The 22,145-nt window shown below is 41.6% G+C and overlaps 2 protein-coding genes and 1 long non-coding RNA gene across 8 annotated transcripts; 1 reads left to right on the forward strand and 2 right to left on the reverse strand.

Annotated features, from left to right (window-relative positions):
* Positions 1–42: 42 nt before the first annotated feature.
* Positions 43–6,448, reverse strand: LOC124032097 (WD repeat-containing protein 13-like). Of its 4 annotated transcripts, none has more exons than XM_046344196.1 (10): positions 6,389–6,448; positions 5,697–5,791; positions 5,119–5,350; positions 4,651–4,760; positions 4,354–4,484; positions 3,960–4,267; positions 3,579–3,759; positions 3,300–3,441; positions 2,181–2,299; positions 43–866 (listed from the first exon to the last, which is right to left on the reverse strand). In XM_046344196.1, exons 2-10 carry the CDS (start codon positions 5,735–5,737, stop codon positions 682–684), a joined length of 1,449 nt encoding a protein of 482 aa, XP_046200152.1. In that variant the 5' UTR covers positions 5,738–5,791; positions 6,389–6,448; the 3' UTR covers positions 43–681. The 4 variants fall into 4 exon arrangements, with proteins under 4 accessions (XP_046200152.1, XP_046200153.1, XP_046200154.1 ...); XM_046344197.1 differs by having other exon boundaries at positions 5,697–5,794; positions 6,384–6,427; XM_046344198.1 differs by lacking the exon at positions 5,119–5,350 and adding an exon at positions 5,551–5,592 and having other exon boundaries at positions 6,389–6,407.
* Positions 6,363–11,409, forward strand: LOC124032099. Its single transcript, XR_006838206.1, has 4 exons — positions 6,363–7,293; positions 7,864–7,895; positions 7,984–8,053; positions 8,313–11,409. It is a non-coding gene; the product is annotated as an uncharacterized LOC124032099 (long non-coding RNA).
* On the reverse strand, positions 10,120–20,764 carry LOC124032098 (protein-serine O-palmitoleoyltransferase porcupine-like). Of its 3 annotated transcripts, none has more exons than XM_046344199.1 (15): positions 20,617–20,764; positions 19,639–19,817; positions 19,258–19,450; positions 19,069–19,112; positions 17,138–17,319; positions 16,918–17,048; positions 16,667–16,687; positions 16,388–16,402; positions 15,681–15,806; positions 14,473–14,573; positions 14,157–14,233; positions 14,020–14,083; positions 13,687–13,772; positions 10,878–10,985; positions 10,120–10,736 (listed from the first exon to the last, which is right to left on the reverse strand). In XM_046344199.1, exons 2-15 carry the CDS (start codon positions 19,775–19,777, stop codon positions 10,635–10,637), a joined length of 1,389 nt encoding a protein of 462 aa, XP_046200155.1. In that variant the 5' UTR covers positions 19,778–19,817; positions 20,617–20,764; the 3' UTR covers positions 10,120–10,634. The 3 variants fall into 3 exon arrangements, with proteins under 3 accessions (XP_046200155.1, XP_046200156.1, XP_046200158.1); XM_046344200.1 differs by having other exon boundaries at positions 20,486–20,764; XM_046344202.1 differs by lacking the exon at positions 20,617–20,764 and adding an exon at positions 20,270–20,476.
* Positions 20,765–22,145: the final 1,381 nt, after the last annotated feature.

The following is a 22,145-nucleotide window of genomic DNA, read 5'->3' on the forward strand; positions in this document are numbered from 1 at the left end:
ACAAGCTGTCTAGCTCTATTGTAACACTAACACTCAACTCTGTGATATATACAGTGGCTACTTTATTCAGTATGTGCATATCATAAATATATTACATTTCTTTGCAACCATGACATTAAAATGACACCACAGGCACATACAAACACACAAATTCTCACAAACACACAAGGTGTTCTTTTGAGTTTCCATCAAGTTTTTTTGTGTTAAATATATACACACACACAGTAGTTATTCCAATATGTCAGTACTGATTTCTATGATGGGTTCTTGATAGAAAGCCATGCACATCACAGTAGAACAATAAACATGTGAATGATTGAAGGAAAATGGGCAACTTTAAAGGAACAAAGCTGTCATTTAATACTACTGTATTGCATTTTGCTATATTAATGCTTTACAATAAGTAGTTAGCACTATTACAGGTCCTACTTGATACATGCAAACCTCTCAGGACCCTCCGTGAGGAGCAGTGCTCCCTTAGATCGCACTTTGTTGACTATATTTAAAAAGGCTATTTTCCTGCGTTCACGGGTACCACACTCACAGTAACCACTAAATCCCAGCCTTAAAAACACAGATATCCTTTCCCTGCCCCTTGTATTTAGCATTCTAGTGATTGGATGGTTCAAAGTGGTAGTTGCTTTTTTTTGTAGTGCATGGAAGGAAGCTTTTGGTGGTTGGTCACTTCTGCTCCCGCCTCCAGATGATAACCATGCCAGTGGAGTCTGCAGAAGCCAGCAAGCTCTCGTCACAGTTGAAGCTGACATCCAGCACTGGGCCACCGTGACCCTGCAGCTTGTTGACTATGGCCTTAGTGTTGCGTTCCACGTCGAAGAAGTAGACACAGGCATCCTCACTGCCAGTCACTGGGATACAGAGTGGAGAAAAGGCGTGGAAGAGAAAAATAGGGAAGAGAGACGAGAGAGAGAATACTTGTGAAAACCAATCTGTTATAACCAAAGTTCCCTCTAAACTGCACGCTGGGTAGGTAAACTGTTGTGAATTTTGAACCATGTCATGTGTCTGAAGGTACAAACTCTGCCTTCCAGGCGGGCCCAGAGAGCAAATCAAGTGCACTATAGGCCTACCGCTGGCCAATCGGATGGTTCAGATTACCATGTCTGCAGTAACGTAGCAGGCATAAAAGAAAGCTACAGAAAAGTTGATACTGTGAGATTTCAAAACGTTAAAAGCCATGATTAGTGAGATACGGTCAACAAATACAACAAAGAGCTCCTGTTTTTGCTTGTGAGTTCATTTTGAAGTTTGTATTCAACACTTTTATAAGCCATAAAATTATACGTTCTTCCCATTTCCACTCAGTGCTACAACAAGCAGTCCAGCAGTAACACTGGGCCAATTGTGTGTCTCCCTATCGGACTCCCAATCACATAGTGAATTATTAGCCCAGTTATAGATCATTTGTAGTCAGCAAAAGTGGAGTGATTGCTTCAAGCACAAAATATCTTTGAAAAGCCAGTCCGGTAAAGTGGCAGTGTTGTATTTTGAGACAGTATTGAACAAGCTAAGTAGCCAATATGCAGAGGGTAGTATAATTTGTTTGATTCTCTGTAATAATGGTATGGGAATAATAATGCATTTTATTTTGTAAAGTGGTTTCTTGCATAAAAGAAAACATTTTCAGTCAGCTCCTTGTCTGAAGGACAAGTGGATTAACAGGTTACTGTCAAGCCCTGCATGTTTTTTTCAAGTCTCATGGAATGTAGGCCTACATTGAACACCACACATTGGCTGCTACTGTAGTCTGGATTATAGAACAGCTATTTCCATGTTAAAATGTTATGGGATGCATTTCCCCATTGTTTTTGATGGTATACATTATGATCAAATAGCGACGGTAACCGACATGGCCACTGTTCAAACTGTAACTTAAAGTGGGTACAGCCTCAATGTTCACAGTAAACGCATGCTGGAAATTGCACAGAATTCAGCAGACCTGAAATTTGCTCAGTGGTTAGAGGGAACATTGGTTATAACTGATTGTTATGACCTGCTATAACTGAGTGAAGATGGTTACATATAGTAACTACACCATGGCTTCAGTGAGTTGACGTACTGGCAACCAGTACACAATCAATATTCTTAAGTGTGGTGCACTTTCATTTATCCCATTTATAGCAGATAGAGTGAAAGTCAGAGTAAGGCTGAAGGGCTCATACCAACACAGGCACCCTGTCTGAAGGACATGAGAGGGCAGAAGATGCTGTGAAGGGGCTGAGAGCCATGCTTGATGGGGAAGCTCCTCTTAAGCTGCAGAGTGCCTTCATTATCCACCACTCTATAAAGACGAGAGGAACAGAGAACCAGTCAATCTCAACTCAGCATGCAATGTGCAGAGTGGATCATGCTCTCCTTGTTCAATCAACAGCACATTAATGGTAGAACATACACACATTCCAGAGCACGACACAGTAGTTAATCAAGCTATACTGAACCAAAATATAAACGTAACATGTAAATTGTTGGTCACATGTTTTATGAACTGAAATCAAATATCCCAGAAATGTTCCATATGCACAGAAAGCTTATTACTCTCAAATTTTGTGCAGAAATGTAAATCTCTGTTAGTGAGCATTTCTTTGCCAAGACACTCACAGTTGTGGCATATCAAGAAGCTAATTAAACAGCATGATTACAAAAGTGCACCTTGTGCTGGGGACAATAAAAGGCCACTCTAAAATGTGCAGTTTTGTCACACAACACAAAGCCACAGATATCTCAAGTTGAGGGAGCATGCAATTGGCATGCTGACCGCAGTAATGTCCAACAGAGCTGTTACCAGAGAATTTAATATTAATTTCTCCACCATAAGCGCCTCCAACTTCGTTTTAGAGAATTTTGCAGTACATCCAACCAGCCTCACAACCTCAAACCACGCGTTACCATGCCTGCCCAGGATCTCCACATCCGTCCTTTTCACCTGCGGGATCGTCTGATCAGCTACCCGTACTGCTGATGAAACTGAGGATTATTTATGTCTGTAATAAAGCCCTTTAGTGGAGAAAACTCATTCTGATTGTCTGGGCCTTGCTCCCCAGTGGGTGGGCCTATGCACTCACAGGCCCATCCATGGCTGTGCCCCTGCCCACTCATGCGAAATCTATAGATTGGGACCTAATTAAATAATTTCAATTGACTGATTTCCTTATATAAACTGTTACTCAGTAAAGTCATTGAAATTGTTGCATTTATATATTTTTGTTCAGTATATGTATAAGCATTTTGAGCATTATGGAGCTAATGGAGCACGAGTAGCTCTCTGGCTCTCTCTGACAGACCTGTAGAGTAGCAGTTTGTTGACACAGGCATTGATCAGCAGGGAGGGGTCTCGAGCCTCTCTGCTGATCCAGGAGCGGGCAGATATGCTGCAGATTGGGCTGCCCTCACTCACCACAAGCCGCTTGGCTTTGGTCAGCTTCCCTATGAGTTGAAATTCAGAGTTGTCACACACACACACAAACACTTGTCTGTCCCATACTTGTGGCCTAGCACTTTGGGTTTCATTAATACAATTATTATGAATTAATCAAAAGTAGCCATGTTTTTCCTCAGTATACCTGTGGCCATGTCAAACAGGAAGGAGAAGACGCTGCCCCTGTCGTCCCCGGCCCACAGGATCCTCCCAGGGGCATCAAAGGACATAGACAGTACCCGTCCCGTCAGCTTACTGGAACCCCCCTTCACCTTCTTCCCAGTGGAGATGTTCACCACCTGCAGGAGGTGCTTACTGTTCCCTACCTGAACAGAAGTCAGAGTGAGCATTGGTAAAGGTCAGGAAAGCCATAAGGAAGAGAGTTTGGTCATTGTAGGGACAGCTAGCATACCACTTAGAATAAAGCAATGTATTGGCCTTGGCCATGTATTCTAAGTGATATGCTAGTGTGGATATTGTGTGGGTATGAGTTAGAATCTTTGTCTGAGCTTCTATTAGGACTCACCACTGTGAGGTTGTTATTCATGGGCTGGAAGGTGCAGCAAAGCAGTTCGCTAGATTCCGGGTCTCTGACCTCACGGATACACCTCCCATCTTCCGTGTTCCAAATACGCAGTGTTCCATCCTTTGATGTTGACACGATGACGTCGTTGCTAAGGGACCAAGCAAAGTCGGTGACGGGACCTGCATGACCCTTCAGGACGACCTTCACACTGGGCGGGGACGGGGACAGGATCATGATGGATAGGGTGCCGTCCAATGAGCAGCAGGCTAGGAGGTGCTTGTCATCATTAGCAAACTGCAGCCGTGGAACTAGAAAGGAGGGAACCCAACAAAATTTGAGAATAAGACACAAAAATACTCACTCCTTGCAGTCACATACTGTACTTTCCACTCACCTGCAGAGTCCACATGTTGGTCGAATATGTGGTGCATGCCAGCAAAAGCATAGTTCTCGCTCAGAGTGGTGTCCCCAGCCATGGCACGGCTAGCTTCCGCCACAGAGGTTGGCACCAAGGCACCTGGGGTCCTGCACACCCACATTTCCAATCAGGGAGAATAATTTATTACAAATCGGACCATCACTCAAGGAAATTCTGTGCTAATAAAGATAAAAAAACAATGCAGTGTTTCAAAAGCAGTGACGAAAATATGAATGGGGTCAGTAGGGTTGAGCGAGAGGTTGCTGGGGTTACCTCTCATCATAGACTGCCCTGTTCATCTGGGCCTGAAGCTGGTAGGAGCCTCTGCTCACAGATCGACGGTGACCACGAGCCCCCTGAGCACGGGGGTCCTCCTCAAAATCCTGTCAAGAAAGAGGGAAGTAGAGAAGGAGAAATAGGGAGATAGAAAACCACAAGTAGTGAGTGTGAGGAACTTGCCGTCCATATAAAAAACAAATAATCTTAGCCAGAAACAAAAGTAGGCCTATATGAACTCACCAACTCTTTGAAATCCATCTATTCCTCCCAACTAAAGTGGTCAGTTTAGTGTGCCTACTACGCATCCTTATTAGTGTCAGTTACACCATCTGTCTGCCTCCAACCATCTCAACTGACCTAATGTGTATTGACAGTAGCCTATTGTCTTTGTTTGTCTGTCTGTCTGTCTCTCTCTCTCTCTCTCTCTCTCTCTTTCCCTCTGCTCCTTGCTCTCAGTCTAACCTCCATGCGGTCCAGTGTGGTGCGGGAGCTGCGCACACTGCTGGCCCTGAAGCTGCTCTGCTCAGACAGTGGCCCGTAGCGCAAGGCTAGCAGCTGGCTGCGCAGCCTCAGGTAATGCCTGCGCAGCCCCGGCTCAAAGCCACACTTGGCGTTTTCCCTGAGTAGCTGGCTGCGCCGCCGGATGTATTGCGTGCGGAACTGTGGGAACGTAGGCGTGCGGTATGCATTGTACCTGTGAAAGGGATTGGGGGAAGTGAGAGAGAAACAATTCCTTAGATTTGTTTTGCCTGGACAGCAGACTGCTGTATAAGCTCTACATAACATGGAGTCATTCATTATTCAAGTATCACTTTTTACTAATACAAACAGCAGTTAAATTACAATCAAGGTGCTTGGCAAGCCTGGTTTAACCAGACTGACTTCTGCACTCACCATTGTTTCAGCAGCGGTCAGTCTGGTTTATCCAGGCTAGCCCTAGACAGCAATCAATGCAAGATGTGTATCAGTAAACATATTTGTATCAGTACTGTGAGGCCACCAGGCAATGCCATGCCACCAGTTTATTGAATGAGACTTACCTTGCGTCCACTGCCAACACCTGCTGCCAAACTGCAGCCATTCCACAAACAGTCAAGGTAGAGGGGAAGCCACGGCCAGGGCAGATGTCAGCTATCTATAAACACATAAACATACCTATATAAATGGTAGGGGAGTAGGCTACACGATGGCTAATATTTTTTACCTTAAGAGTACAGACAGTCGAGTTATTGGCTGGTACAGAACACTGCCAGCTAGATCGACATTAATCAAGCGATGAATGTCTCAAAGAAAGCCTGCATTGGGTAGTGTAATGTGTTCAGAGGGTAGCTAGTTACTAAGTCAGTCAACTAGCTAGCAACAGACGCCATCATCAGAGATGGAGCCTGCTAGCTTTAACAGTGAGAAAGAAAACGGCGTTAGCTAGCTAGCTACCTTGCTAGCCATGTCTTTGAGACATAATTGGACGCCCAGCTCTCAAATGTTACTTAGCAAACTGATTTTGTTTAATTCTCTAAATGCAATTCAAACCACGTCATTTTCCATTACGTGTGTAAATAAAGACGTCAAAGAAAACGTCAGCAACAGTCTATCTAAATGACAATATATCTATCTATCTATCTATCTATCTATCTATCTATCTATCTATCTATCTATCTATCTATCTATCTATCTATCTATCTATCTATCTATCTATCTATCTATCTATCTATCTATCTATCTATCTACCTACCTTCCTTCCTTCCTTCCCTCCTTCCTTAGCTTCTTGCCATCGATGTAATTGGTCGAACTGTCAAATCATGACACTATTGATCCCGCCCACGTGCGCAGCTACGCTGACTTGTATAACATGTTTGATGCAGCTTTATGTTTAAACCTAATCAATATGATTTACAAATCAAATAACATGTACGTACACCAAAGATGTACGCAGAGTTTGTCCAGTCTTTGATGAGCCAGGAAACTATGGCAACTATGGCGTATTTCTAAATAAATATACTGTCCCTGATAATGATAAACAACGACAATGAAATGTTGCAATGTAATGACGCTCTGTTGGAAACAGCCTAGCCAATGTTCACTCATATTAATAATTTAACGAAACACGGTTGAGGACATCAACTGCCTGGTTTGAATGTAGTTGCAACATTTAGAAACTTTTATAAATCACATTTGGAAATAAAACAATATATTAAGGCAATCTTCAGCTTTAAAAACGTCTTGCAAAAGATAGGCAAGAGAGATTATGCCAACTCATACTTTACACAACTCACACACGCGCACATGTACGCGCGTACCCACACACACATATAGTCTATGATGAAAACTCTTTATTGTTGTTGTACTTGAGAACAATTAGATCTACAGCGCATTGTCCATACAATGATGGGATTATGAGTTTGGGTCGAACATTCAAACGTTTCGCCTGAGCTCAGCAAAGGCCAGAAGGACCATGTCCCTCTCGCGCAGCTGACGGGGCTCTTTGCTTGTTCACCGCGCTTTTTCCCGAAAGGGCTCTGGAGACGGGACCATTCAGGAGCCGGAACAATAAATGAGCGAGTTGGACGCCTCATAAGCACTGAGTTTTGTAAAAGACACACAGACTATGGAGCGCAGCCAAAATGCCAGGAACAAAAGGTATTATTTGTAAAGTTAAATTTTATGATTTGGTTAGCCTATATATTTTTTAATTATAGCCTATTTTTTATATATAAAATAAATATTATCATATATAAATGCTTTTCTCGGGGTAGTGTATAATGTAGTGAATTCATGCCTGTGTGTCTTTTTATTCTATTCAGTTAAAAGCTGAATATGGGACTATCCATCTAGTTGGGCTAAGACAATGTATCTCAGTGCAAGAAGTGTCACTACAGTACCTGGTTCAAATCCAGGCTGCATCACATCTGGCTGTGATTGGGAAGCCCATAGGGTGGCGCACCCTAAGCATTTGTTCTTAACTGACTTGCCTAGTTACATAAAGGTAAAATCGTGTGTTATTTGTGCCCAGTCACCTCTACAGTCATACATTGCCTATATGAACATTACAGTGGAGGCTGAGGGGAATCCATTTGTTGTATTTAATGTCATTACCACGAGCCCATCCTCCCCAGTTAAGGTGGAAAATAAAATACACCATCCCTTTTCCTGGATCATGGGGAGTTATTTTTAAAGACTAATAAATCAACATCCGTTCATCGTTTGTAGGCAACAAATCTGACAAGAAATCAGCCACCAAGGTAAGAACAAGAACTTCTCATTCATTGTAGATTAAAACATTCAAGTTTGAGTTTGTCTAAGTTATTTCCCCCCAATGAATCTCCTCAGCAACCTCAGAGTCCTAAGGAGCAACCGAAGAAAGCTGATCAGAAAGGAGATGACAACAAAAAGCAAGGAGGTAAGCATTAGAGTAAGAGGATTGAGGTTAGGAGGATGATGCTCTAAAACAGCCTCATGTATATGAGTTGTCATTTTCTAAGTTTAAGTCAACTCAATCCAGTCCTTGCTCTCCAAATGATTGAGAGCTGGACCAAGTAAATTGTAGTCGGCTATTTCTTCCCACCCAATGCTACAGTATGTGATAAGCAGGGTCTTGTCTACTTTGCATGTTGTGTGTCTGCATTGAAGGTATCTTTCGGTGTTCCATCCCCTCTTAGGACAGCCGAAGGGAGAGAAGCAATAATTTCCAGGTATTTGTAAAGATGGCTCTGGAGACTCTGCTGAGATCCTGCCATCACAAGCATGGGGGTCCTTGGGGTAGACAAGGCTGAAGAACCTCCCTTGGACCTGCAGACAGGCCATCGCTACACAACTACGCTCACCTCTTCTCACAAGGGCAGAAAGTGACCCACATTTCCATCCGTGATCCACTGGGTATGCCCTTTCTTCCCACCCTGTTTCCCCTCCCTCAGTCTGCTCTGGATTGTAGGAAGCTTGGAAATGGATGGTCACGAGGTCAAACTCAGCCAATGATCTGAGCTTCCCGAGAAACTGAGACCTTCATCTACCCAATTGTTCTCTCTTCCCACCCAAAGTTCCTTATTTTGATCAACTGTAACAGTCCAAACCATTCTTGTAAATAAGCAAAATAACTATTTCCTAAAACAGTCGTTACATGTTCACACAGTATATGTTTTTGAATTCTATGTAAGAACATGTCTGCTTGGCAGAAATTGCTTACTCAAGGTAGCTTCCTTTAACAGTACTTCACATAAACTTGAACCAAAGATGAATAGCGATTCAGGTTTGATACAAAATGTATTAAAAGGTATCACATAGCTCCCCCAGTAGCTTCACACATATTGTATGTAAAAGTTTGACAAAACAAACCCTTGAGATTAATATTTCACTAGGACAGTGGTGAAAGGTGGTGTGCTAAGGCTGTGCACTTGTGCCACAGATAGAATAACGAGACAGATATTTCACCAGATGTATAAAGGTGAAGTATCCGTTAGCCGTTTCCACTCACTACCAAATATGGTAGAGAGGAAGCCCAGCGGCCAGCAGTGGGAGAAGATGGAAGGAGATGGCCATTCTGCAAATTAAACATTTGATCAATACAGTTCTGCTACAAAAACTATAAATCAGTTAAGAACAAAGTGGACTAAGTTTTGTAGACTTTCCCGTTTATCAAAGTAAAATACAAAAAAAATGCTTTGTTTAGGTGTGCAAAGGCAAATTGAGTTATTGTACACTTCAGAGTACGCATTCCCTAACCGAAATGTGCAGATGCATGCTAGAACAGGCCAATAGGATCTCACTAGCTCGTGCTTGGCTCTGCCCACCTCCTTGCTTGTTCTGCCCACTATGACTAATTTGTTTACATTGGAAACAGGCTGTGGTCTATAAAAATATTTTATTGTGCATTGCAATGCAAATGAGTTGAACCTTGTATTCTACAGGAAAGCCTACTAAATTATAGTATATTTAATATCTCGTGGACAGATGTACGTAAATATAACAGATACTGTAGAATCTGTCGGTAAGGAATGGGATGTGTGGGATAACCAGCAGCAGTACGATTCAGTTTATGTGCAGTGTTCAGGAGCAGTATGCATTCCATTAAAAATAAATTTCCTTAAAAGGCATGTTTTTTAAAAAAGAGCAGGATATAGAAAATGACCAAAGCCTTTAGTTACTGATGCAACTTCAAACATCATCTTAATTTTGCATCGAAAACAGGAAGTTATGTATTTTCATAATCTGCTTTACAGCAACATGAAGAACTCTGACTGACCAAGTAAAGACTTTAGTATTCCTTCTTCACTGAACTACAATAATTTGTAAACTATATCACAGTTACATAGTTATTAACAGGACAATGGGAAAAACTGGCTAACATTTGGCACTGATTGACATGATTATTTCCATAAATAAAATAAATTATATTTCTACTAAAATCCACAAAAGGAAAGTTGCTGCCTAATAATTATGTTTTGTGCAGTCATACAAACAGAAACTTTCTTAATCTCCAACCTGGGTTTTATTTACATACTATACAGATGTAATAACTAATTAGGTTGTATTAGAAAAATATATAGCCTAATATAGAGAAACAGGAAAACAATACTTAAATGGCATATTCTGGAATCACTTCTGAAAACGAGTTCTTAGCAGTCCATAAGAGTGAATGAATGACCACTGCCATGCTGACAGGGTGGGTATCGATTGAGAATCACAGTGAGATGTCAGATAGCAGATCCTGATCAGTCTTTCCACAAGGGACGAATGCAGCAGCTCAAAGAAAATGTGATTAAAAACAAAATTAAGCGATTAATGAAGAGTGGGGCATTATTTTAAGAGTATCAAAAATAGTTTGTCACCAGCAGGTTACAGTAAGTAGATAGCCCAATCTCTTAGGCGGTGTCCTGAGCACTGCATGTTGGTCTTGAGTAAAATAGTTTCTATACTGTACAGAGGGGTGGTTCATTTCTCTCCACGTCTCTATCCCCAGCTCGCTCTCTCTCACAGACACACATTTAGAGGATGATGCGGTAGAGCACCCAGCAGCCAAACGTCACCCAGTGGCTGGCCCAGCTCAGCTCCGACCACTTCTGAATGGTGTGGTTGGCCACGTCACTCTGTAAAGGGAGAGAACGTAGACATGGGTTTGAAATGTCTAACTCAACCATAATGCTTCGTTCTAAAAGATCTGACGATGACGCAAAGTCATGTATGCATTTGACCATCTTAGAGACTGACACCATTTAGTAAATAGTTACCTTTTCATCCATGTAGTCAACACTGGAGTTGAACAGAGAGCCCAGGTATGCCAGGTGGAAGACAGCCAGGGTGCTGAAGGCTACGTTAAAGACGTACACCCACAGGACCTGTGTGGATGGGCGGAGCAGAAGAGATTGCAAACATTCTTATTGGTGATTTTTTGGCATTGGTTAAAGGAAAGGTTCACCCATTTTGAACATTGTGTTTTTGTGCATCTTTGAGTGATGTTCCCTGGGTCATCATTTTTATTGGCGTTCAAGCAGGCAGACATCCTTGCTGCACCCTGACAGTCGCTCTCACTACACTGGAAGGTAACAGGAATACAACTTCTAGATTATGACAGACGTTTTCACACGTCATATTTCAATACTGGTCGATGTCAGAACTCCGGAGGACATCTTTCGAATGAGCCATTGATCATATTTTTGCGATATTCCTACCTTGAGAAATACAGTGGGGTAAAAAAGTATTTATTCAGCCACCAATTGTGCAATTTCTCCCACTTAAAAAGATGAGGCCTGTAATTTTCATCATAGGTACACTTCAACTATGACAGACAAAATGAGAGAAAAAAAAACAGAAAATCATATTGTAGGATTTTTAATGAATTTGGAAATTATGGTGGAAAAAAAGTATTTGGTCACCTACAAACAAGCAAGATTTCTGGCTCTCAGACCTGTAACAACTTCTTTAAGAGGCTCCTCTGTCCTCCACTCGTTACCTGTATTAATGGCACCTATTTGAACTTGTTATCAGTATAAAAGACACCTGACCACAACAAACAGTCACACTCCAAACTCCACTATGGCCAAGACCAAAGAGCTGTCAAAGGACACCAGAAACAAAATGGTAGACCTGCACCAGGCTGGGAAGACTGAATCTGCAATAGGTAAGCAGCTTGGTTTGAATAAATTAACTGTGGGAGCAATTATTAGGAAATGGAAGACATACAAGACCACTGATAATCTCCCTCCATCTGGGGCTCCACGCAAGATCTCACCCAGTGGGGTCAAAATGATCACAAGAACAGTGAGCAAAAATCCCAGAACCACACGGGGGGACCTAGTGAATGACCTGCAGAGAGCTGGGACCAAAGTAACAAAGCCTATCATCAGTAACGCACTACGCCGCCAGGGACTCAAATCCTACAGTGCCAGATGTGTCCCCCTGCTTAAGCCAGTACATGTCCAGGCCCGTCTGAAGTTTGCTAGAGAGCATTTGGATGATCCAGAAGAAGATTGGGAGAATGTCATATGGTCAGATGAAACCAAAATATAACTTTTTGGGAGAATTCATATGGTCAGATGAAACCAAAATATAACTTTTTGGTAAAAGGTCAACTAGTCATGTTTGGAGGACAAAGAATGCTGAGTGGCATCCAAAGAACACCATACCTACTGTGAAGCATGGGGGTGGAAACATCATGCTTTGGGGCTGTTTTTCTGCAAAGGGACCAGGACGACTTATCCGTGTAAAGGAAAGAATGAGGCCATGTATCGTGAGATTGAGTGAAAACCTCCTGCAAGGGCATTGAAGATGAAACGTGACTGGGTCTTTCAGCATGACAATGATCCCAAACACACTGCCCGGGCAACGAAGGAGTGGCTTCGTAAGAAGCATTTCAAGGTCCTGGAGTGGCCTAGCCAGTCTCCAGATCTCAACCCTATAGAAAATCTTTGGAGGGAGTTGAAAGTCTGTGTTGCCCAGCAACAGCCCCAAAACATCACTGCTCTAGAGGAGATCTGCATGGAGGAATGGGCCAAAATACCAGCAACAGTGTGTGAAAACCTTGTGAAGACTTACAGAAAACGTTTGACCTCTGTCATTGCCAACAAAGGGTATATAACAAAATATTGTGATGAACTTTTGTTATTGACCACCATAATTTGCAAATAAATTCATTAAAAATCCTACAATGTGATTTTCTGGATTTTTTTTTCTAATTTTGTCCGTCATAGTTGAAGTGTACCTATGATCAAAATTACAGGCCTCTCATCTTTTTAAGTGGGAGAACTTACACAATTGGTGGCTGACTAAATACTTTTTGCCCCACTGTATAGTATTTAATGGAGGGTCTAGCACAGTTTTCCTATTTAGTTCAGGGTGTATTACATGGTGCCATTGCCAGAGATATTATAGAAAGGAGATAGGAATCCAATGAATGAAGGAATGTATAACACCCCACCCAGCAAACTGTCAACCAATCGCGTTCACGTTATCATGCTGCATCAGGCGGTTGCTAAGCTAATCGTCACGCAATCCCTTCTCAAAGTCAGTGTATGTTGAGAAAGGTGCGGATTTTCCTCGAAAGTACGTAATGTCACGATCCCAAAGCTATGCGATATCACGGATAGCAAGTTAATTATCTCACATCTCGGGAAATATTTGTAATGTGTTACTTCTTGTTGACGGAATTGGTGCTAATGTTGAGTTTTGAACTAGCGCTCAATACTCCCATTTACTCCTTGCAGGAGAGAACTCCTTGTCCCAGAATGCACCGCACGGCCCATTGACCTAGCATGGGCAACGTCTCCTCAAAAGTATATCTGCCATTGCAAATGTTTCTACCAACCTTATAACGTCAAAATGAAACATTTGTTGACAAAAAATATTGTTCTCAGTGTTATTAAACACTGTAAATTACAGGACTGAATGGATTTGGGTATATTTTTCCTTTAAGTATAAGAGATATTGTGAAATGTTGAATGGACCATTTGCATGGAGACAATATTGACACATTTTTTAGACTTTACATATGAAAATTCCATTATGCATAAATATCACACAAATAAAATATTTAAACCATACCTTATTGTTCTTGTGAGAGCAGTTTGGCTGGCATTTCTTTGACAGAATACACGCATTAAAAATGGCTGCCAATCTCTTCCGCAAAACTGGAACAGAGGAAAATAAAATTAGTCTCAGGCAGATCAAATATAATTCATCCTGTCATACATACTCAGCATTTGCTGTGCTACAAAGCCAAGTTAATTCATTGTTCATTAGTAATAAATCAACTATGTCACCAAAGGTTATTCTCCAGATGTAAATAGGTGTTATTATTGAAAGGTAACGTGGAACTTAAATAAAATTAGCAAAGGGCCATTTTTGAATAGCAGGCCATTTATTTTATAGACATACCATGCTCAATATACGTGATGAACCCGAGAGACAGTAGCACTGCACCCAGGTGGAAGCTGAGACCCTAAAGGCCAAAGGAGACAATGGTAAGAAAATCTCTTACACACCTGCACTCACACCTGCGTGCCCATACTCACATGTAGAAGTGCACTGGCTGTGTATGTCACTAGGATGGCTGAAAAGGTTCCAAGGTTGCGAGCACTGGTAAAAACATCTGGGTGATCAGACAGAAACAGTTATAGGAATCAAGTTTGTATTCCGGCTCAAATGGAGTAATTGAGTTGGGATTTTCACTGCTTTACATTTAAAATTGTAGAGAGGCAACTGAAGTTTATTAAATGTATTTTTAAAATATAAATAACAGTGGTATTAATTGTGTATTTGGTTCAAAGTAAGTTTTTTTTAGGCAGAGTAACAATGCTGTAAATGTGTTCCATTTCACAGAAAGCTTACAGGTGTGGAGCCATTTGGACATGGGCAGATTCCACGAGGTGGCCACCTCCACCATAGACCTGGGAAACTCCACATGCAAGGGCCTGGCAATCGTCATATCCCTGGAGAATAAAACATAAGCATTTCAGTTGGGCTGTTTGAAGGGGGAAAGAGAACTAGGAGGGGGCCAAATAAGGTATTTACAGTGCATTTGGGAAAAATAGAAATCTTATTTACACAAGTATTCAGTCCTTTAGCTATGAGACTCAAAATTGAGCTCAGGTGCATCTAGTTTCCATTGATCATCCTTGAGATGTTTCTACAACCTGAAATTGATTGGATATGATTTGGAAAGGCACACACACCTGTATATATAAGGTCCCATAGTTGACAGTGCATGTCAGAGCAAAAACCAAGCCATGAGATTGATGGTATTGTCCGTAGAGCTCTAAGATAGGATTGTGTCGAGGCACATTTCTGCAGCATTGAAGGTCCCCAAGAACAGTGGCCTCCATCATTCTTAAATGGAATAAGTTTGGAACCACCAAGACTCTTCCTAGAGCTGGCCACCCGGCCAAACTGAGCAATCAGGGGAGAAGGGCCATGGTCAGGGTGGTGACCAAGAACCCGATGGTCACTTTGACAGAGCTCCAAAGTTGCTCTGGGGAGATGGGAGAACCTTCCAGAAGGACAACTATCTCTGCAGCACTCCACCAAATCAGGCCTTTACAGTAGAGTGGCCAGACAGAAGCTACTCCTCAGTAAAAAGGCACATGACAGCCCGCTTGGAGTTTGCCAATAGGCAAGATCAGGGTAAGATCAGGCCACGTTAAGGTTTATGGCCCATATCACCTAGTGCCCTGGCTAGCAGTGATACAATATTTGTTCAGATGTGTAGGAGACTCAGCCTAGGCGGAAGGGTTAAATATCAGTGCTTGTGTGAAAATGTGTTTGGCTAATGCAGCTATATTAATCCTCTGAAGAATAAACTTGGTTAATCTTTCATAGTGTCCATTGAGTTTTTTTACTCTGAGAATTAGAACCTAACAGTCATTATGGGGCATTGTGTGTAGATTAATGAGGGAAAAAAACAATTTGATTATTTTGAGAACAAGACTAACATAACAAAATGTGGAAAAAGTCAAGGGGTCTGAATACTTTCCAAATGCACTGTAAATTATGGCACGTCTATGCCAAGCCTAGTCACCATGATGCTTTAATGCCCTGACCATTTCAGGTTGTCTTTCTCCTCAGTAAAGCCTGCTCCAGCCAGAGTGGTGGTAGTCTCACTCAGGTAACCCACAAAGTAGTTGCTGAAGTGGAATGAGAGTGCATTCTCATAGGCCAGGAGCCACCTAGAGGTCAATGGAAGAAGGTTAGATTAAAAGACACCTGTCAAAATAAAAGCCTCAAATCACACTTCCGGTATTATCCTGTGCTGTATATATTTCCACACTGAGGTTGGTCTAATACTGTGAAATTGTTTTAAATATTTGATAATGCCCTATTAGTGTAAGAGCTGTTTGGTGGGATGTAGTTTTGGCCTGCCTGGTAATGTGGTAAATAGACCAATAAGAAAGTGTTCCCAACCTTTCTGCCAATAACAGCTAGTTCTCCTCCCCACTCAAATGTTTACTTGTTCTCCCACCAGATTCCCCAACCAAACGCATTTGATGTGAGCAGAGGTGCATACGAGCACTTCTTTCCCACTGTCGCACCTTCACACTGCACTTTTCCACCTTAAATCCATTTTTATTTTTCTTGCTTGAGAAATTGCTCTTCTCTAGGTTACTTTCTGAACATTTAATTGAAAACAATCACAGTAAGGAACTTAATTGTTAAGCAGAAATGATTTAATATTGAGATTAAAACTACTGCATTGGACCTAAAAATAATACAATTTTCCATGGTAATATAAATACCGTTAAAAACATACCTTGCCACAGAAGCTCTGCGCAGCAAACAATTGAAGGAAAATGTTAATCAGTTATCACCATTTATTTTATTTAATACATTTAACTGATACACACTCACTCTTAAGTCTCATGGCATGAGTGGGCAGGACAGAGACGCGGTTGTAGGAATGATGGGGATAAAGAGGTACAGGTGTCAGGAAGGTGGAAGAGCTGGTGAGTTAGAAATGGACATGCAACAAAATAAATTACAGAGACAGATGGAGGATGTTGTATCGTCATTAAATCGGATAAATATTTACCTAATCTTCCGTTTTGTTTTGCTGGGGATAGAGCCATGGCAAGGGAAGAACATTTATTTCACGGGAGAAAAAGAAACAAATAAGAACGTGCACATTACACTACAGAAAAACATTACTCAAACATCTTTCCTACAAAAAGACATTTACGTTGCACTCGTCTTTGAACGATCACACATCAATGTCTGTGGATGCATTCTATGACCTACAGTAAATCATTACAAGAGCAATAAGAGGTTAGGTCATCCACTTACTTGCGTAGCAGCTCGTCTCCGTAGATGGGGATGAAGTAAGGGAAGAGGTAGGGAGCAACACAGTTAGAGGTGATCAGACACAGCTGGCTCTTCACCCAGCTGACACACACTTTCCATATCCAGGAGAAACTCTGAGGAAGACGAGGAGAATCTCTCAATATCCTTCACCCATCTTCTTCCATATCCCTCCGCTCTAGACAGGACTTAACATTGAACTTACCAGTTTGCGGCCCTCTATAGCCTCTCTGTAGCTGTTAAAGCTGATCCAGGGCCCAAATATGATCGTCCCAACAAAGTAGATATAGCCCATGAACTCCACAGGAGAAGGCACATTAGCCACCACACCCCGATCCAGGTCAAAGGCTAGAGAAATGGCCTTCATGGCAACCACCATCTGGGAACCTGCAGATACAGAACTCAGTGTGACTTGAAAACATTAACAATGATATTTCATGTACAACACAATAGCTGTAACCTGTTAATTAATCTTTCACTGAGTTTTGGGGGATACACAGTACCAGTCAAGTTCAGACACCTATTAATTCAAGGCGTTTTCTTTATTTTTACTATTTTCTACATTATAGGACAATAGTGAGGACAAAAACTGAAATAATATAGTTGAAGTCGGAAGTTCACATACACTAATTAAAACACGTTTTTCAAACACTCCACAAATTTGTTAACAAACAATAGTTTTGGCAAGTCAGTTAGGACATCTACTTTGTGCATGACAAGTACTTTTTCCAACAATTGTTTACAGACAGATTTCACTTAATCACAATTCCAGTGGGTCAGAAGTTCACATACACTAAGTTGACTGTGCCTTTAAACAGCTTGGACAATTCCAGAAAATTATGTCATGGCTTTAGAAGCTTCTGATAGGATAATTGACATCATTTGAGTCAATTGGAGGTGTACCTGTGGATGTATTTCAAGGCCTACCTTCAAACTCAGTGTCTATTTGCTTGACATCATGGGAAATTCAAAAGGAATCAGCCAAGACCACAGAAAACATTTTTTAGACCTCCACAAGTCTGGATCATCCTTGGGAGCAATTTCCAAACACCTGAAGGTACCACGTTCATCTGTACAAACAATAGTACGCAAGTATAAACACCATGGGACCACACAGCCAACATACTGCTCAGGAAGGAGACGCGTTCTGTCTCCTAGAGATGAAGTTACTTTGCTGCAAAAAGTGCTAATCAATCCCAGAACAACAGCAAAGGACCATGTGAAGATGCTGGAGGAAACAGGTACAAAAGTATCTATATCCACAGTAAAAAGAGTCCCATCTCGACACAACCTGAAAGGCCGCTCAGCAAGGAAGGAGATCATTATTTTTGGAGAAATGTCTGAAATAAAAATCCGGTCTGAAATAAAAATCCGGTCTGAAATAAAATAGAACTGTTTGGCCATAATGACACGAGCAATGGACATTAGACCGGCGGAAATCTGTCCTTTGGTCTGATGAGTCCAAATTTGAGATTTTTGGTTCCAACCGCCGTGTCTTTGTGAGACGCCGTCTGGGTGAACGGATGATCTATGCATGTGTGTTTCCCACCGTGAAGCATGGAGGAGGAGGTGTGATGGTGTGGGGGTGCTTTGCTGGTGACATGGTCTGTGATTCATTTAGAATTCAAGGCACACTTAACCAGCATGGCTACCACAGCATTCTGCAGCAATACACCATCCCATCTGGTTTGCGCTTAGTGGGACTATCATTTGTTTTTCAACAGGACAATTACCCAACACACCTCCAGGCTATATAAGGGCTATATGACCAAGAAGGAGAGTGATGGAGTGCTGCATCAGATGAACAGGCCTCCACAATCACCCGAAAAGCAGCCAACAAGTACTCAACATGTGAGAACTCCAAGATTTTTGGAAAAGCATTCCTCATGAAGCTGATTGAGAGAATGCCAAGAGTGTGCAAAGTTGTCATCATCGGCAAAGGGTGGCTACTTTGAAGAATATAAAAATATTTTGATTTGTTCAACACATTTTTGGTTACTTCATAGTTTGTCTTCACTATTATTCTACAATGTAGAAAAAAGTAAAAATAAAGAAAATCCCTTGAATGAGTAGGTGTCCAAACGTTTGACTGGTACCATATATATAATAAAAACAAATTACAAAGTATGAACCAACCTCTCATTTTGTGCCAGGTGGTGGTGTCCATCATATGCAGCTCTCTGGTTGGATAAGTCAACAGTAGACCAATTAGAGGCTGTTTACTCCACTAGGAGCTAAAAGGACTAAGTTAAGTTGTTTATCATCAAGCATCTTTGCTTAAAAAGGTTGTATGATGTTGCCTGGTAACAGAGAAGGCCTACCTACCCCATGAACAGGTAGATGAGGATGGTGATGGATAGGAAGGTGGCCCGGTTACTGGAGTGTCGACAGAGGAAGAGGATGAGGTAGCACAGTAGACTGAGCAGTACCACCCACACCATGTGGAGCTCAAAGAACAGGTACAGGGTGTAGAACCCTCCTGCCACAGTGCTCAGGTGTTTCACATAGGATGGGAGGCCTGACCAGGCCAACAAAACAGAAGAGAATAAGAGCATGTAGTTGTAGACAGTCATAAAACATGCATGTAGTTCTTCAGTACTATATAATCTTTTTTCAAAAATGTAAAAGACTATCCTATTACTCATCATGTCTGCGACAATGAAATTCCGAAAGTGACGTTTCAAACAAAGGAATGTGAAATCTCACCCAGAATCCAGAGAAGTCGGCATAGAAGGCAGATGACCAGAAGCTGCCAGACCTGCTCCAGGCCCTGCTGAGCGGTGGGCAGAAGACAGCCCTCCACAAGCTCATGGAAGAACTCCTGTCGGCTGAAGGACCCCATCATCCTATTCACAGAACCTTGGAAGGTTCACTCTTCGTGCATGCTGACAAAGTAAGCAGAGCAGGGTTACTGGCTAAACTATATTAACTTTTTAAATGCAAGTTCTTTAGCAGATGCTGTTATCCAGAGCGACTTACAATTAATACATTAATCTTAATAGCTAGGGGCACAATCATATATTACAGTCGTTCCTCAGTAAAGTAGTTATCAAGTCTGTGATAGTAGGAAAAGACAAGCACTGTTTCTCTTTTTTTTGGGGGGGGGGGGGGGGGGGGCATCTGTGCATCAACAAAATGCATATGATTTGCAGGCAGCTGTGTGCGTTCATGGACAACTACAGACAGTACCAGGCAAGCTGTTCTGCTATATCAATATATCGTACATTTAATCTATAAGTGGCCCAAATGGTCTTCCACAAACGGACAGGTTTATGTTGTTTCCCAAGCTACAACACACAACATTAATTTGCATGCTGGTTTACAAGGCACAACTCACAAATAGCTAGCTAGCAGGCTGGCGCCATACAAATCCGTCCTAATCCGCAGTGCAGTTGTCTTCACACTGACGTCAGCTGCGGTTTGCAAAGGTCGTAGCAGTACAGTCTTCCATTATTGTGCTCACTTGATAACGATAGCTATCCGCTATTAATGAAATTCGCTGACCATGCTTTCTCACCAATCATCGACCATGATCAGATAAGGAAATACCTACACACAGTGGTGTCTGGATTGTCAGCCGAGCCCAACACGCTACACCGCCAGAGGGAGAAAGACGCTTTTTCACGAGACGCAGCATCATTCCAGATTTGCTTATATTTTTGAGAGGAAAATTATGTGTTTTACCTCCAAACCCTTCAGTCAGTTGTTCCCTCAAATGGGGTTACTTGTCGGTTTCTTCTATCTGTAACCACTTGACACAATGTTATGAGCTTCATGCACCGCCGGTCCAGATGTAGCGTGACGCCGAAACCAAGCACCAGGTCATAGCATCAGCAGCAGTTGCTTTAGCAATTATATGCAGCCAGTGCTACTATACAAACGGATTAACCAATCAACTGCGTCGCTTTAGAGGAATCAGCCAATTATTGGAGTTGGTTACCCCGATACAGTTAGTTAGCAAATCAACTGCAACTGTTACCAGTGGTGGCGTTGACTGTATGCCCAATCACAAAGGGGACATACGGTACAAGTATTATGCGACCAATGGGACGCAATACAGCGAAAAATACGCTCCGCCTGCAGATATCCTTTTGGTCATGGATTCGCAAATGCGTTCCAGGGAGCATAGCTTTGTCTCAGACAAACCATATCGATAGATAATAGATCAATTGATTTGCAAAAAAATCTAACAAAGTTGATCAAATGTACAAATTAATTGTGAGTAAAGTAATAACTCTACTGTGGCTTTGGGAGACCAGGGAATTTCAAATTAGTGACAATATCTATGGTCTATGTCTATATACAGTGCATTCGGGAAGTATTCAGACCCCTTGACTTTTTACACATTTTGTTAAGTTAAAGTTATTCTAAAAATGGATTCAATTCAATTGTTCCCTCAATCTACGCACAATACCCCATAATGACAAAGTGAAAAAAGTTTTAAAGATTTTTTTGCAAATGTATTCTTTGGTACAAGTCTCAATGACCATGAGTGGCCCAGCCAGAGCCCAGACTGGAACACGATCAAACATCTCTGGAGACTTGAAAATAGCTGTGCAGCTTGAGAGGATCTGTAGAGAAGAATGTGACAAGCTTGTACCATCATACCCAAGAAGACTTGAGGTTGTAATCGCTGCCAAAAGATGCTTTAACAAAGTACTGAGTAAAGGTGATATCTTTTACTGAGTAAAGGTGATATAAATGTGATATCTTTTTTGTTGTTGTATACATTTGCAAAAAAAATAATATATGTTTCTTTGTCATTATGGGGTATGGTGTGTAGATGGGGGGGGGGGGTTTAATCCATTTTAGAATAAGGCTGTAACGTAACAAAATGTGGAAAATCAAGGGGTTTGAGTACTTTCCGAATGCACTGTAACTAAGAAACTTGGGCTTAAAAATAAATAAAAAATACTAATTGGTATTTTGATCAATCAGATCAGCTCTTTAAAAATTCTGATGTGAAAAGATCTGATGTGATTGGTCAAAAGACCAATTAGTGACAAAAATATCAGAATTTGTCTGCCTTTGTAAACACAGCCTAGTTTACATTTACCACATGAATAGTACTTCAAACTCAAAGTAGAAATTCAGTTTAACCAATATTTATATGAGATATAGGAATCATTAGCTGCTGCCAAGGCAGTATCTACTCTTCCTGGGGTCCAGCAACATTAAGGCAATTATTACATGACATTACATTTTATAACACC

Source organism: Oncorhynchus gorbuscha, linkage group LG03 (genome assembly GCF_021184085.1).
Source record: "Oncorhynchus gorbuscha isolate QuinsamMale2020 ecotype Even-year linkage group LG03, OgorEven_v1.0, whole genome shotgun sequence".
Taxonomy (NCBI): Eukaryota; Metazoa; Chordata; class Actinopteri; order Salmoniformes; family Salmonidae; genus Oncorhynchus; species Oncorhynchus gorbuscha.

What these genes read in the sequence shown, in the direction of transcription:
- LOC124032098 (XM_046344199.1), bottom strand. Translation starts at nt 19,777, where the DNA reads ATGATGGGGTCCTTCAGCCGACAGGAGTTCTTCCATGAGCTTGTGGAG. An exon ending in CTCATCTACCTGTTCATGGG is followed by an intron (nt 19,113 to 19,257) that starts GTAGGTAGGCCT and finishes TTATCCAACCAG; the next exon opens with AGAGCTGCATATGATGGACA. An exon ending in CTATAGAGGGCCGCAAACTG is followed by an intron (nt 17,049 to 17,137) that starts GTAAGTTCAATG and finishes CGTCTTCCTCAG; the next exon opens with AGTTTCTCCTGGATATGGAA.
- LOC124032097 (XM_046344195.1), bottom strand. An exon ending in GTGTTGGCAGTGGACGCAAG is followed by an intron (nt 5,351 to 5,696) that starts GTAAGTCTCATT and finishes TCCCTTTCACAG; the next exon opens with GTACAATGCATACCGCACGC. An exon ending in CAGACAGGGTGCCTGTGTTG is followed by an intron (nt 867 to 2,180) that starts GTATGAGCCCTT and finishes TCTGTATCCCAG; the next exon opens with TGACTGGCAGTGAGGATGCC.